The sequence below is a fragment of the Bos taurus genome, chromosome 2 (assembly GCF_002263795.3).
Source record: "Bos taurus isolate L1 Dominette 01449 registration number 42190680 breed Hereford chromosome 2, ARS-UCD2.0, whole genome shotgun sequence".
Classification (NCBI taxonomy): Eukaryota; Metazoa; Chordata; class Mammalia; order Artiodactyla; family Bovidae; genus Bos; species Bos taurus.
This window is the reverse complement of record NC_037329.1, coordinates 36,205,589-36,222,801: the sequence shown is the minus strand read 5'-3', so window position 1 is coordinate 36,222,801 and position 17,213 is coordinate 36,205,589. Positions and strand designations below refer to the sequence as shown.

The 17,213-nt window shown below is 40.8% G+C and overlaps 1 protein-coding gene and 1 pseudogene across 5 annotated transcripts in view; both read right to left on the bottom strand.

The window, feature by feature from the left end:
* The window catches only part of ITGB6 (integrin subunit beta 6), a 151,222-nt gene that overhangs the window by 25,775 nt on the left and 108,234 nt on the right, over positions 1-17,213 (bottom strand). For all 5 annotated transcript variants that reach the window (NM_001428260.1, XM_005202407.5, XM_059891784.1 and 2 more), the window contains 3 exons: positions 16,673-16,762; positions 9,049-9,183; positions 8,185-8,602 (listed from right to left, as the gene is read on the bottom strand). In NM_001428260.1, the coding sequence (NP_001415189.1) occupies positions 8,185-8,602; positions 9,049-9,183; positions 16,673-16,762 (643 nt within the window). The remainder of the gene's footprint in view (positions 1-8,184; positions 8,603-9,048; positions 9,184-16,672; positions 16,763-17,213) is intronic.
* On the bottom strand, positions 5,633-6,090 carry LOC781943 (40S ribosomal protein S26 pseudogene; annotated as a pseudogene).

Here is a 17,213-nt window from a genome sequence, read left to right as displayed (position 1 = left end):
CACATATGCATGAAATGAGATAATCTAGAAGCCTATAGTTAGCTACTTGATGTGTGTGTGTGTGCGATTATGTGTATGTATATATACCGTTCGTCCTTCATCAACCCATGGGTTGGGGCACTGCCCCCTACTCTTATATCTCCCCTTAGTCCAAAGTCTGAGAATAACTTTTAACTTCCCCCAAACTTAATTACTAACAGCTTCTTGTTGACTGGAAACCTTACTGATAACATAAACAGTTGATCAACACATATTTTGTTTGTTACACAGGGCTTCCCTGGTAGCTCAGCTGGTAGAGAATCCGCCTGCAATACAGGAGACTCTGGTTTGATACTTGGATTGGGAAGATACCCTGGAGAAGGGATCAGCTACCCACTCCAGTATTCTTGGGCTTCCTTAGTAGCTCAGATGGTAAAGAAGACATACAGATGGCTAACAAACACATGAAAAGATGCTCAACATCACTCATTATCAGAGAAATGCAAATCAAAACCACTATGAGGTACCATTTCACACCAGTCAGAATGGCTGCAATCCAAAAGTCTACAAATAATAAATGCTGGAGAGGGTGTGGAGAAAAGGGAACCCTCTGACACTGTTGGTGGGAATGCAAACTAGTACAGCCACTATGGAGAACAGTGTGGAGATGCCTTAAAAAACTGGAAATAGAACTGCCTTATGATCCAGCAATCCCACTGCTGGGCATACACACTGAGGAAACCAGAATTGAAAGAGACACGTGTACCCCAATGTTCATCGCAGCACTGTTTATAATAGCCAGGACATGGAAGCAACCTAGATGTCCATCAGCAGATGAATGGATAAGAAAGCAGTTGTACATATACACAATGGAGTATTACTCAGCCATTAAAAAGAATACATTTGAATCAGTTCTAATGAGGTGGATGAAACTGGAGCCTATTATACAGAGTGAAGTAAGCCAGAAGGAAAAACACCAATACAGTATACTAACGCATATATATGGAATTTAGAAAGATGGTAACGATAACCCTGTATACAAGACAGCAAAAGAGACACTGATGTATAGAACAGTCTTATGGACTCTGTGGGAGAGGGAGAGGGTGGGAAGATTTGGGAGAATGGCATTGAAACATGTAAAATATCATGTATGAAATGAGATGCCAGTCCAGGTTCAATGCACGATACTGGATGCTTGGGGCTGGTGCACTGGGACGACCCAGAGGGATGGTATGGGGAGGGAGGAGGGAGGAGGGTTCAGGATGGGGAACACATGTATACCTGTGGTGGATTCATTTTGATATTTGGCAAAACTAATATAATTATGTAAAGTTCAAAAATAAAATAAAATTAATTTTAAAAAATTAAAAAAAAAAAAAGAATCTTCATGCAATGCAGGAGACTTGGGTTCTATCCCTGGGTTGGGAAGATCCCCTGGAGGAGGGCATGGCAACCCACTCCAGTATTCTTGCCTGGAGAATCCCCATGGACCGAGGAGCCTGGCAGGCTACAGTCCATGGGGTTGCAAAGAGTTGGACACCCCTGAGCGACTAACTGTATTTATCGATACTGTAAGTTTACTAGATGAATCATCTGGCAGTACCTACATCAAAATCATCTTATAACACTACAGATATTAGGCAAATTATTAACACTAGATATCAAAAATGAAAAGATAATGTGAAAAAGAAATTATGTTTATTTACAGATATAGCTATGCATTGATAATGAATAAACAATGATATGATTACTTTATGGCAGCCCAGTGTGATTAGTATCATTGCTTCAGAGTAGCCTAGCCTATACACCAATGAATGAATTGTTAAAATATTAATGGCTATAGTATTATGGACATATTCATATTACAAACATGATTCCCTTTTCTTAAAACCCACTTACCTTTAATAGTAGGCTGATTTGCAGTTTCTCCAATTATGAGAGAGGCATACTAGACAGTAATATAATGCTTTGAAAGCAAAGTTATCAAACAGTAAGAAAAATAACACATTATTAATTTTACATTAAATATCACTTACTTTATGCCTGTGTAAGAATAGAGCAATATCTATATACATTTTATGCATTCACAACATATGTAAATTTTCTTTTTTGGTATCTCTGTCTGGCTACATCTGGAGACTTCTCTGATGGCTCAGAGGGTAAAGTGTCTGTCTGCAATGCAGGAGACCCAGGTTCGATCCCTGGGTTGGGAAGACCCCCTGGAAAAGGAAATGGCAACCCACTCCAGTACTATTGCCTGGAAAATCCCACGGATGGAGGAGCCTAGTAAGCTACAGTCCATGGGGTCACAAAGAGGCTACATAGTTCATCTGTGAATATTTTCAAATTGTTGCAAATCTCTAAAAATATGTCCAATATATTTATTGAAAAAATCTGCATATAAGTGGACTCATGCACTTCAAACCTGTGTTGTTCAAGAATCAACTGTGTGCATGTGTTTATATATTATTTTTCTCCCAGCAATAGAGATAAGAAGCTATGAGTCCTGAGAAGTGTCTGTGAGCTTGGAGAGGAAAGGGGATGAAATTCAAGGCATGAGATGCCCAGGGAAGAGGGCGAGGGAGAGAGAGGATAGAATTCTTCAGATGACCAGACTGGGCTACTAGCTGGATGGGGCATCTTTTTACTGCCCTTGAATGGAAGTAACTCTTATGGTGCCTTATCCCCAATGCCTGGCATAGAAAGTTTTTAATTTTTAAGTGAATAGATTGTTCTGAAGGAGAGGGGGAAGAGAAGCTTAAGATAGGGAAGACAATAAGTTCATTTTTGGTTCTGTGGAGTTTAAAAGACCTGTGGGTGGTTGGATATGTATATACAGCCCTGAAGTTTGGGTTTTGTAATCCACCAGGGATAAGTGGCAATTGAAGCTGATGGGAATGAGATTATCTGGGGCAAGCAGATAGAGTGAGTAAGTCCCTGGAGAGTATCAACATTTATAATGTAACCAGAGATCCTCATAGAAGAGCCAGAGAGGTAAGAGGGGCTCCTGAAGAGCTGGCCAGAGGAGTGTATGAACTACTGCTGCTGCTGTTAAGTCACGTCAGTCGTGTCCAACTCTGTGCGACGACCCCATAGATGGCAGCCCACCAAGGCTCCTCCGTCCCTGGGATTCTTCAGGCAAGAATACTGGAGTAGGTTGCCATTTCCTTCTCCAGTGCATGAAAGTGAAAAGTGAAAGTGAAGTCGCTCAGTCGTGTCCGACTCTTCTCAACCCCATGGACTGTAGCCTACCAGGCTCCTCCATCCATGGGATTTCCCAGGCAAGAGTACTGGAGCATGAACTACTACAAAATGGTAAATAAAGTGTTTCAGATAATGGGCCTGTGTGTTCTTGCATAGTATTTTTTGGTTGCGTATCATGCCCAAGATCCTGAACTGGCATTTGATGATCCAAACAAGCAACTCTTACTTGCAAATTCTGTAACGTACTTTTCTTCAGAAAAAGAAGTGTGCCCCAGGTATTGCCTCTCAAGTTTTGCTCCTTGGCAACATTCCAAAGACACATGGGCGTGGTGGTGGCGCATGAGTACATAGCGTGTGAGTGCACGGACATCGACGCTGATAGCACAGGTCTGGATCCTGGCTCTGGTACTTCTGGGCTGGGCAAAGTTGGGGAAGTTACTCAACCCCTCTGTGCCTCAGTTTCCTCATTGGTAAGGAGAGATTATTAATAGCACTACTTCATAGGACTGTTATGAAGATCACCTAAGGTAATACATAACAGTGTTCAGAACAGTGCCTGGCCCATAAATAAGCAGGGTGCTCTGTGCTGTGCTGTGCTAAGTTGCTTCAGTGGTGTCCGACTCTCTGTGACCCACTGGACTGCAGCCTGGCAGGCTCCTCTGTCCACGGGATTCTCCAGGCAAGAATACTGGAGTGGGTTGCCATGCCCTCCTTCAGGGGATCCTCCCAACCTAGGGATCAAACCCACATCTCTCATGTTTGCTGCACTGGCAGTTGGGTTCTTTACCACTAGTGCCACCTGGGAAACACAAGCAGTGTATAAACGTAAGTTATTATGATTCCTAAATACTATCCAGTACGAAGAATTTGATAGCAAAATTATCTAGCAGTATTAAAACTCCTGTAATTATACTGAAAACCAAACAGATGTGAAAAAAATCCCAAGTGAGGCAGGTTTCCATTTTTTGGAGATCCTGCCATATTCATTGCAAAAAGAAGGATTCTGATTTTTCTCTTGTAAACTGTGGTCCAGTAGGTGGTTACTTTTCTGTCTTCATGACTTGGCCTTAAGAGACATGGAGTAAGTAATCCCAGAACAAATGATAAACCACAAAGATTTTGAAGCTAGATTCTGACTGCTCCTGGTATGTGTGTGTGTGTGTGTATACATATGTAGGGAGAGAGACAAAATATGACATACACTTTTCTAATGAAAGATGAGTTGAAGTTTATCTGGATCCATGACATTAATACTGCATTTCATAACCTATTTAATTCATAATTGAACTAATTAATTTAAAGCTAAGAATAGTTAGCTGATTTAGGCCAAAACCATTCATTTACTTTTCATATGTAAACTGTCATCTAAACTTCAATGGCTTTTTGTTTATTCCTTATCAAAGGGGGAAACTTACTTTCATGATAGGGAGAGATTTCTATATTACAGTTTATTCTGAAAAATACATATAGTGTATAAATATTGTCAAATGAAATGAGCATTTTGAAAGGCTTTGAGAATGCCCAAGTATATCACTCCATATAAAATTACTTGGCAGAAATTTTAGAAAACCCTTCTAAGAGCTCCTTGCAGAATTTAGAAACTCTCCTTTCTTTGGGACTTCAGAACCATTAACTGAGTCACAAAAGTTGTTAACTGATATCCACAAACAACTACTTATCTAAGGTACCTGTTTATACAACAATAGCTTTATAATGACTTCATGTAGAAACAAGATGATAATCAAAGATCAAGGAAAAATTATTAGGCTCTTTTGATACAGATAGATCTTTCTGGAATGCCACTGACTGATAACTAAGAGCACAATGGTAGGAAGTTTTTTCTATAATGCTGTTTGTCCAGTTTCTTAGAATCAAAATTTTAAAGACTAATGGAATTTGGGCAAGGGAAAAAAACAATCAGTGGAGTCCTATATCTTACAGATGGATGGAAGAAGGTGCACGGGAAGAACATCATGATAATAGCCCTTTGGAAAAGCAACATGTTGCAGAGTCTACTTGAGAAGTGGGGGCTTCCCAGCTGGCTCTAGTGGTAAAGAACCCAGCTGCTAATGCAGAAGACTAAGAGATGTAGATCCAATCCCTGGGTTGGGAAGATCCCCTAGAGGAGGAAATGGCAATTCAGTCCAGCATTCTTATCTGAAGAATCCCATGGGCAGAGGAGCCTGCTGGGCTACAGTCCATGGGATTGCAAAGAGTCAGACATGACTGAAGCAACTTAGCACGCACATGCACACATGAGAAGCGAGGCTGTAGTATAGTCAGGCTGCTTTGGAAACAACAGCATCAAGAGCATGTGTGTTCACAGGCCAGGGTCAGTTTTACCCCCACACTAAGCACAATGCCAGGCACGCAGTACGTATTCCGTTACTCTTTCTTGAATTTAGAGCTAAGAATAGTTAGGTGATTAAGGCCAAAACTATTCATTTACTTTTTTTTTTTTTTAAAGTATAATTTCCATTTTATTGTCTTTTCAGAGAAACCAATATTTCTTCAGTCTCTAAGGACTTGGATCCTTACATGGGCTTTGGTGGAGGACGTGGGGCAGCACCCGCAGGTCTAAATCGGGGTGGAGGTGTTCGGTCCTTACGGGCTTCCCGAGAGCGATTCCTGACTACCTTGCTGTGAATGGCACAACTCACGCAGTAATGTAGTTTCACATACAGCTTGGGAAGTACATAGGCATCGAAAACACTTGCTTCAGAAATGTTCCTGACGGCTGCGGCCTCTACGATGTTCCGAATGACGAACTTCTTAATGGCCTTATCCTTGGGCACACATCGGGCACAGTTGGTGCAGCGAATAGGCTGCACATGGCCGCGGCCCTTTTTGGCACGACCGTTGTTCCTTCTCTTCTTGGTCATCTTGGAAGCGCCGAGGCGAGAGAGTATTCATTTACTTTTGTACCTTTTTGTACTTGATTGTACTTTTAAAAGAGAAAGTTACAGAGTGACATCATTTGAGATGTTACTAAACACAAAATTGCTTTTGAGAAACAGTCATGGTTGAGGATGGGGGAGTACTCCAATAGATGAAGGAAAAGGGCATTGGTAAAGTTTTCTGAGTCCAAGTGCAGAAATAATTGTATTTTCTATATAGAATTTCTGTAGTGATCACTGTATCTGATACAAAAAGAGGCAGTATTGTCCGACTGTCTGAACTACAAATGGACAGATCAAATTGACTCTTTGAATTTATATCTGTCTGCACGCATGACATAAAATGAAATGAAAGACCATCAAACACTGGGACGAACTGTGTTGTTGAACACAATCCAGGATTTCTATAGCCTTAGATCTCTTTGACTTCAGATTTAAAGGGTAAAATATAGGTGGGGTCAGTATTGCTGTTATACTGTATTTGATTACATTTCATATTTTTTTTTTAAAGGCAATTTCAAACCTCTTGAGCACATATTTTATTAACGATTTCTATTAGAACTGCAATCTAAGGTTCTGCTGAATAGATTCTTTCTGAGATGTGGTGATGGTCTCTGGCTTCAGGCTGTGTTCTGTCTGTATCTCGTGAAAAGAGGGCCAGTGTGGGTTTGGAAACACACCCATTAGATAAGGAAAAACACCTTTGAATGAAAGGGGCAAGAAATGTGTCTCAGTCTGGACAGACCCTAAACTTTTCACTCTCCAAGGGGAAAGAAAGAAGGCAGCCTCAGAGGAATCTGTTGCAGTAGCAGAAGCCAAGAAATGAAACGGAGGTGCACTTCTAAGGGTATCAGATGGTTTTCAAACAGCTTGGGATTCTCTGAGGCTTCTTTTCTCGGGCCTTTTCTTCTGAAAATCAGTCTCTTTTATATGTTCCTGACACTGTGGTTGAAAAACATAACTTGCTAGGTTTTCTCTAAAGGTAATGGCTTTCTGTTTTGAAAAGCTATCTGCTCACACACTGTGGAAAAAAAAAAAAAAAGATGTGAGGGCTTAAATTCAGCAGTCAGTTACTGTTTAAATTGTAACACAAATCTGTATCATTTAAAAGTATATGAACACATTTGTAATTCTTGTCTTACTAGACTGTACTTAACTATATATGTGTGTATCTCTCAATGATTTTATCATAGTCATTTAATAGGTAATATATTCTTAAACTGCAGTGATTTCACATCTAGAAGGGATACTAGAATGTAAATTTTTCTGCTATTTATAGTTTTTCTCAATCTCAAAAAATTCAAGCAATTTTTCATTTTTACCCTTTCCATAGCCTTCTTCACATATGTCCTTATTCATCTTATTATGCATGCCTGCGTGCCAAGCTGCTTCAGTCGTGCCCAACTCTTTGCAACCCTATGGACTGTAGCCCACCAGGCTTCTCTGTTCATGGGATTCTCTAGGCAAGAATACTGGAGTGGATTGCCATGCATTCCTCCAGGGGCTCTTCCTAACCCAGGGATTGAACCTGTGTCTCTTATGTCTCCTGCACTGGCGGGCAGGCTCTTTACCACTAGCACCGCCTGGGAAGCCCCAATGAGCTTATTATACCCCGTGTCTAACCTAGTACATCACGTAACACATGTGTGGTGTGAACAAAGGTCCTGAAAGACCACTTAGTACTTTTGTGTCCCTTGTCCTTGGCTGTGTGTCCCTTAAGCAGCTTGGCTTCTTATCTTCCCAAAGTACTAGGCATTTAAGAGTTGGGTCACATACAAGGAGCCTGAACTAGAATGGCCTGGAAGATAATGGAATTTGATTACATGCAGTTTTGTGGCATCTGAGTAATAACCAAAAAGAACCAATCTTTTATCCCCAGGGAAATAATAATAGAGATGTAAGTTCAGAGATCTCACCCCTAGGGAATGTCAGAGCCAGACAAAAATAAGTGAAGATCAGTCTAAAGGTGAACACATTCAGTTGATCAGCAAACATTCATTGAGCACCTATTATGTCCAGGCGGCTGTGGCAGGGACCAAGGATGCAAAGCTCCTCCTTGACACCTGCACAGCCTCCCAGGAAGGTGCATTTGGACATAGCCTACCTCCGCAGAGCAGCCCCTTGTGTCTCACGCAGGAGAAGTTGTCACACTGGCAGTAAGGCCCGTAAATGTTTCCGTAGGGGGACAAGTGGCAGACACACTGCCCGCAGTAGCAGTCGCCTCTCCCACTGCACGAGGGGCGCCCTGGGGCCTCTTTGCAGGACTCGGTGCTCAGCGTGTCCTCCCCGCACTCGCAGTGGTGACCCATGTGGCCAGGGTGGCAGGCACACACCCCGCACTGGAAGGAACCATTGCCGTTGTTGCACTTGGAGCTGTTCACCTCCACTTCTTTCTGGCAGTCACAGCTGCATTCCGGGCTGACGAGGATTTCCAAAGCGTCCCCCAGCCCCACGGGCTTTAGGATAATGTGCCTGCTCCTTCTCTCACAGTTTGGTAAACTCACAGTCACATTGAATGAAGCCTGGAAAAGGAAATACTAATTATCTTCTTCTAATCACCAAAATGATCTTCCCTCGTGGCTCAGTGGCAAAGAATCTGCCTGCTAATGCAAGAGATGTGGGCTCAATCCCTGGGTCAGGAAGATCCCCTGGAGAAAAAAATGGCAACCCACTCCAGTATTCTTGCCAGGCCACCCCATGGACAGAGGAACCTGGTGGGCTACAGTCCACGGGGTCACAAAAGAGTCACATATGACTCAGTGACTAAACGGCAAGAGCAACAAGCCATCAAAATGCACTGGAGTATACAGAGCCCATGGGGATCAGCTTTCCCGAAAGCATTTATTAGGAAATCTTTGAAAATCGCTTTTGAAATTCTTGAAAGGAAAAGTCCAGCTTTAGTGCACTAAGGTAACTTCTGACAGATCATCTGAATGACTTTTCAGATGATCTATTGATCTCTACTTACTGTGTCTCCCACCTTCATGTGAGAGCATTTCTTTTGGTGTGGAACGGGGATCCCGGTGTTACAGATGGCTGTAAATGAGAGGTTTAGTCCTTCCGTGTCTCCTAACACTTCCAGCTCCACCTCAGACCGCAGTTCCTTTAGATGAGACATAAAGAGTTGAACAAGATCACAACCAAAAAATAGAGCCCGAAGAGAAGAATCTGTGATCATGTTCATTAAACAACAAATGAATAAAATTAAATTTGGTCTAAAAGAAATTTACCAGATCACCAATCAAGCAAGAAAGCAAGTAATACACACACACAAGCATATTTTATCAAATCTAAGATGCCATCTATTACAAGATTCACCATTATTTTATGACAAATAAACTATGACAAAATACTTCGAGATTGTTCAGCACTACATATGAATTAAACCTGTCAGTTCATCATTGATTTAAAAATTATTTTATTCATCTTGAGGGTTTGGCAAATTTCTCTAGTCCTGTATTGCAAGGACTGGATTATAGTCCAGTCCTATGAATTATAGTCCAAACATGGCATATAAAAGGCAAATCTTTTGCTTATATCTCAGTAGCAAAATATAACAATAGCTTCCTTTACTTGTCTCCTAAGTATCATCATTTTTTAGGTCCCATAAAGCAGCTGGTTTTTACTCTGAAAGAAATACAGATCATTCCTCCAACAATGAATACTTGCTTTGCTGATATCAGTATTTGCTCCCCTGTTATTCTGTTTTGGTACATTTCCGCATAGATAATACCTTTTCAATATCAAATCGTAGTGAACACTTGGAAGGTATTTTAAAACTGTGATTGTCCTCAACACTTATAGTACCAACAGGGCACATAATGAATTGAAGTGACAACAACACATTCAATTACTGCCAAGTTATACACGTGCAGGCAGTGAACACTACATCGTGACTTTCATTCTACTGAAAGCATCGGTAAGATATGACTAATCAAAATGCATCCTAGTGTTAGAGATGCTAAAATGTGAGAGAAAATGTGCCTTGAAACCAATACGAATTTATAGAGTCCCTTTTGTACATTTAGTATAGAGCCAGGTCTGGGGGAATGAGTATAAGATAGGATTTCTGCCATCAAGATGATCATCTTGCTGAAAAAAATAAGATGCAATCAAGTGAAGCAGTTAGCATACAGTGTCAGTCAGTGTACCATTAAATTAGGACAAAAAAAAAAAGTGTAATACATAAGGGTTTGGAAGACTTCAGAAAAGAGTGTAGTCAGTGAAGGCTGAAGTATTAGAAGACTGGACCTTAATGGCTGTTGGATTTAGATTGCTGGAGGGGATGACAATGGTATTTCAGATGAGGGGGCCAGAAAAGAGAAAACTCTGTGCCAGGAGTGGTTCAGAATGGAGACAAGAGGGGCTCAGCCCAAGCCTGCACCCCAACTGTCTGGGGAGATACCCTACCACAGAAAGCCCTGTAGTTTGGAGAGATGAGTTAAGACCTGTGGGAAGCATTTCCTGAAGCTTTTAAACAGGGGCCTGATTTACTGAAAATACCACTGCAGGGAGGCTGTCTGGAAGGTGTGTGCAGGACAGGCTAGAAGAGAGGATAGGAAAATTTGAGTCAAGGAAGCTGGCATGTGGCTGCATTCACCCCTGCCTGAGGCATGATGAGGAATGGGATTGTTGATACAAAGGTAAAGGAGAGGACTAGATAAAAGTTAAAGGATTCCTCTTTCTTTTGTAAAATAGAAGTCTGTATTTGGGGGACAAAACTAAATTATTTTTTAAAAACAGAATAAAAACAAATTGTAAAATATTATGAATTAAGTCATACCTCCTCTAAAAGGATGAGTTCCTATGCACATTCCATTGATAGAATTTTAAAGGCATATTCAGATTCAAACTTTCCTGAGGTATAATTTGTCAACTGCATGTTAAGAGGACCCCGCCTTCCTTGTAATTCTAAGTTGCTTACTGTAAATTCTAAGTCACTCCTCTTCCCTGCTTTGTTATTTGTTCCACATGATCACTCCTTCCACTGACTGACACAGGCTGACTTTTTTAGAATGTAGTCTTTGTCAGAGATTAAAGTGTCATTTCTCAGCCCTAAAGATTATTCACATCATGTCTTAAGATTTCAAATTCTGCCAATTTAGCATTAAAATGAACCCTGCAAATCTGTTTTATCTTAGCTAGTTACATTTCCAATTTATTCACTCAGAAAATACTAATTGAGTGGCCACTATGTACTGGACACTGTTCTGTAAAACCTCTAAAACAGCTGATCCCTTGTCTGAGTTTATACTCCAGTGTGGGAGGACAGAAAGGAAACCACACAATATATGAGAAAATTATGTAGCACCGGAAGGTAATAAATGCTACAGGAAAAAGTTAGGGTGGGATAATGAAGATTAAGAGAGTGTGGGCAGGGGGCATAGGCTATGATCTTTTAAAAGTGGTCAGGGTGGGATTTGTTAAGAAGGTGATGTTTCAAGAAAGTGAGAGAAAATTAGCCATGTATATTTATGTGAGAAAATGTGTTTCAGGAAGAGGGTGCAGCCAATGTGAAGGCACAAAGACAGGATGATGTCTGGAAGCAGAACAGCAAGGAGGGCAGTTACTGTACTAGAGCAGAGAGTTAGAGGTAACAGAGGTGAGTTCAGAGGTAATGGGTGGAGGGGACCAGACCTGGTAGGGTACTCATGGAATGTTATAAAGACTTCAACTTTTACTCTACGTAAATGAGAAAACAATTGGTGTTACCTATAGAAGGGTGATGATAACCTTCCTGCCAGTGCAGGAGATGTAAGAGAGGCGAGTTTGATCCCTGAGGCAGAAAGATCCCCTGGAGAAGGATGTGGCAACCCACTCCAGTGTTCTTGCCTGGAGAATTCCATGGACAGAGGAGCCTGGTGAGCTATGGTCCATGGGGTCACAAAGAGTCAGACACACAACTGAAGCGACTTGGCACGCATGCAGGCATGCACAGAGAAAAGTGATAGGAGTTAATATTTTTAATGAAAATTCTAGCTGTTTTGTTGAAAGCAGGATGCAGGAAAACAGAAGTGGAAACAGGACATAGCATTTAGGAAATTTTGCAATAATTCAGGTGAATGAGGAGGATGGCTCCAACCAGGATGACAGAGATTGGACCAAATTCTAAATAAATCTGAGGGTAGAGTCCACAAGATTTCCTGATGGATTAAATGTAAAGTGTAAGAGAAAGAGAGGAGTCAGGATCATTTCAAGAATTTTGTCTCTAGCAATGTGAAGAATGGAATTACCATTAGTTGAGGAGGAGAAAACTATTGGTGAAGTGTGTTTGGGAAAGTCCAGCTTATTCTGCTGAATAACCTGGACTAACATATCAACTGACGCCTGACTCTGTGTGACCCCATAGACGGCAGCCCACCAGGCTCCCCCATCCCTGGAATTCTCCAGGCAAGAACACTGGAGTGGGTTGCCATTGCCTCCTCCAATGCATGAAAGTGAAAAGTGAAAGTGAAGTCACTCAGTCGTGTCCGACTCTTAGTGACCCCGTGGACTGCAGCCCACAGGTTCCTCGGTCCATGGGACTCTCCAGGCAAGAATACTGGAGTTGGGTGCCATTGCCTTCTCCGAACTGACTCCTAGATATCTCCATTTGGATATTTAATAGAAACATATCCTGGTTTCCAGGCAGCACGGAGGGCCTGCTTGAGGACCGTGATCATGAATTTAAAGTGAGACCAGGTGGCGTGATTGTATGTTTTTCCCACTTCCATTCAGCTGTGCAGAGTGACTGGATTTCACCAGGACTATAGTTGGCCAAAAACCTCAAAGGAGCAATAAGGTTCAGGGAAGTTGAGAGTATATCTAAGGAGTGGCCAGAATGATTGAATTTAAACTGGAGAACCAGGTGAGAGAAGACATCGGGGGATGAGGAACTGTACAGAGGAGATATGGTCAATTAATCAGAGACCCTAGTGGAGCTGGAAAATACATTAGGGGAATTAGCAAGAATAAGGTGAAAAGATTAGAAATGGTGAGTGGACAATTGATTGCACACAATTGATATTCAGTTCAGTTCAGTCGCTCAATCATGTCTGACTCTTTGCAACCCCATGAATCGCAGCACGCCAGGCCTCTCTGTCCATCACCAACTCCTGGAGTTCACTCAAACTCACGTCCATTGAGTCAGTGATGCCATCCAGCCATCTCATCCTCTGTCGTCCCCTTTTCCTCCTGCCCCCAATCCTTCCCAGCATCAGAGTCTTTTCCAATGAGTCAACTCTTCGCATGAGGTAGCCAAAGTACTGGAGTTTCAGCTTTAGCATCATTCCTGCCAAAGAAATCCCAGGGCTGATCTCCTGTAGAATGGACTGGTTGGATCTCCTTGCAGTCCAAGGTACTCTCAAGAGTCTTCTCCAACACCACAGTTCAAAAGCATCAATTCTTCGGCGCTCAGCTTTCTTCACAGTCCAACTCTCACATCCATACATGACCACTGGAAAAACCATAGCCTTGACTAGATAGACGTTTGTTGGCAAAGTAATATCTCTGCTTTTGAACATGCTATCTAGGTTGATCATAACTTTCCTTCCAAGGAGTGTCTTTCAATTTCATGGCTGCAGTCACCATCTGCAGTGATTTTGGAGCCCCCCAAAAATAAAGTCTGACACTGTTTCCACTGTTTCCCCATCTATTTCCCATGAAGTGATGGGACCAGATGCTATGATCTTCGTTTTCTGAATGTTGAGCTTTAAGCCAACTTTTTCACTCTCCACTTTCACTTTCATCAAGAGGCTTTTTAGTTTCTCTTCACTTTCTGCCATAAGGGTGGTGTCATCTGCATATCTGAGGTTATTGATATTTCTCCCAGCAATCTTGATTCCAGCTTGTGCTTCTTCCAGCCCAGTGTTTCTCATGATGTACTCTGCATAGAAGTTAAATAAGCAGGGTGACAATATACAGCCTTGACATACTCCTTTTCCTATTTGGAACCAGTCTGTTGTTCCATGTCCAGTTCTAGGTGTTTATTGGCAAAGGTAAGGTTTAAGGTATGACGAGAGAGTGCAGATTTGAAGAAGTAATTAAGTGGGAAGGGAACAAGGTCATTTCAGAATCAGAGTTCAAGAAACGGGGAGCCCAGGATATGAGAAGGACCATATATATATGGGCTGAGATCATCAAAAGATAAGATAGGAGTAGCACTGGAGATAGAGGCACAGTGGACTAAGTGAGAAATGAGGGATATGCCCTGAAAGTCTGTAGATTACAGCAGTTAGGTAGTGAGTAACATAATCTAGCCAAAATGAAGGAAATCTCAGCATTGATATAATACATCCTATTGCAGATTTCACCAGGAATATTTTAATATGAATTTGCCAAAGTAAGGACATAAATATATGTCTGTAGGTTTCATCTTTTCATTCACTCATTTATTCAGCATCTACTATGAGCTAGACAAAACAAAACAAGTCACTTCTCTTCCAGAACTTAAATGCCAACTGGGGAGCTTACCCCTGGGAGTATTAATATTTCAACAGTTTTATTATGTGATTAGAGAATGAAAGAGAGTAATAAATGATGGCCAGATGAATACACATCTGGTATTTAAGGTGTTGTTTTTTTGTTTTTTTTTTTAATGTCCGTGTAAAATACTGAGCTGAAGTTTGTAGTCACTGATTATAAACACAAATTGTTTGCCCCTGCCCCACTACAAGTCAGAAGTGTTTTGTGTTTTCTCTCAGTATGGTCTCTTTCCTTCTCTCTCTTTTTCTAGGCTGGGAAGAAATCCAGTCCATGGGTCCCCATGTTTTAAAGTCCTTTTCATTTCAGTTCAGTTCAGTTGCTCAGTCATGTCCTTTTTGGATACGTTTAAAAATTACACAATAGAAAAACAAGTTGGACTAGTGCCAAGATTTGCTGCATGCCTCATAGTGACTCATCGAGTTTCAACCATAACTCCAGACAGAGCAAGAGTGTTTGATTTAAGAATAATAGACACTTCATAATTTTGAGACACTAAAATAAAGACACAAGATTCACTGCAAATGTTTGATGTCTTGAATTCAACTACTGTAAGTTATGTGACTGGGGACATAAAGTGAGACATAAACTCTGCAGAGCAAGCAGGGGCCCGGACAGGGCTGGTCAGACGGGAGGGGAAATATTTTTGACAATTCACTGTTTTATAATTTGCTTACCTCCTGTGAAGATGCTAGTAGCCAGCATTTTTGAGAGTCCTGAATTAAAGAAAATTGAGCATTTTCTAACACAGTGAAGATTTGCCACATGATTTTATTTGAGTCTACACATTAAAACTTTACTGCTTGAGAGGGAGGAAGGTTTTTATAGTATTTTGTTGACAAGCTTTCCTGTCTGGAAGAATTTCAAGCATGAACTAACCTGGTGATTAATTTTTAATGTGAGCTAAGAAAACTGAAGTTTCTGAGGATATGAATTAAAAATACCCTCATCTCATAACTTTAATGAACCATCTGTGTTTTATTCTTTGAGAACATGTCTTTGAGAAAAAATATCTTGCTTTTCCCTGTTAGAGTCTCAAAATTGGTGGGGTGAAGTAAAAAAAAACTGGGGTGGGGAGTTTCTTAAAATATGTTGCTCTTCCTCCCCTTAAAGTTATCCTAAGACATTTGTGAAAGGAATCTAGACACACCTATTTTAAAAAAACCTTCCAGATGATTCTGAAATGTCAGGAACACTGGTTCTGTATATGTTAAGTATTGTTATACAGTGCATATGTATCACTTATTTGTAATTTTGAAACATCAAACATTAGCATTTTATTCATTTGTTATTATGCAACTGACATTTGGAGCAAATACGAGAGCTTTACTGCTTTATAAAATGTTATTTTTTTCATTCCTGTCCTAATGTAGAACTTAATCTTTGTGTGTGTATGTGTGTTTCTTTGTAAGGAAAAGCAAAAGAGGGGCTGATAGTGATATTTAGGAACCAAAATAAAAAGAGTTGGCAACAGGCCACCCACTGTTGATTGGGTTATGAAATGGAGACAAAGAGAGAAAACATAGCAACCCTGTAGGTATGGATCTTGTTTTGAGGGAAGAATTCTGTCCTCAGGCACTAATTTACAAAGACAAGGCAAAAAAAAAGAAAAAAAGGTAAAAATGTATTTATGATATAACACTAATGGAAAATTTCCCTGACTCCTCAAAGCAGGGAATCTACAAAGTGGTGTTCCTGATGTGCTTCGCTGTTTTCCCTTGAGTTATGATGCAGTCTCATTAAGCCTGTGGAGTTAGTTCTCATAGCTGTTATTCATTGGCAATCTAAACAATTTTTTTTTTTAGGCAGAGAAGAGGAAAGCTTAATTGTGTGACTCAAGAAGACTTTTCAGTAGAATTAAAATTCTGCAGGTGACAATGCTGCTGTTGGTTATTACTATAAAAACAACCTTAACTTTATGATCAGGTTTATGAGTTTTCTACCTTCTGCCCCACCTTCTGGGAAAAATATCTGCAAATGAAGTGAACAAAATTTACATTTTGGCTGCATTAAGGCAGAGAGATTTTCTACCAACTATCTCTACCAACAAAGGAGAGTGCATTTAACCGCCTAAAACATAGTTTTTAAACATCAAATAAATGCAAAAAGACCCCAACAGTAAAATTTCATACTTCATAAGCTGAGATGATCAGCTGGAGAATGTTTCCAGAGTCCTTCTGAAGTACCCCTACTGTAGCTCCAGGAATAAGTTTTGCATAATTCTGTAAACAAACAACAAACAAAAAAATAAGTCAGTCTTTGCTCACTGTAACTGAGAAGCGTTAAGTGTGGGGTTCAACCTATGGTTGAGATCACCTCTATTTAACCGGCCGGGAGAAACAGGTTCCTGATAATAAACGGCGTTTGTCCTGAAACTCTAGCTGTGCCTCGTGCTGCTTCCTGAGCTCAAGCAGGAAATGAAATGGCCAGAGTTGCTGCCGGGAAATCTAATGTCTGTGGTGGCCTTAGTCTAGGGCTGTAATTGACATCATAACAGGAGTTAAGTCTCAAATAGAAATAGCATGTATATAACATTTTTGATTTGGGGAACATCCTTTTTCTAAAAAGTTCTGAGCTCGCTACCAGGAACTGTCTTCTTCTTCTTTTTTTGTTTTTCTGTAGCATTGCAGAAACTAAGGTTTGGGTCACTTGAGTCCCTCCCTGCGATCAGGT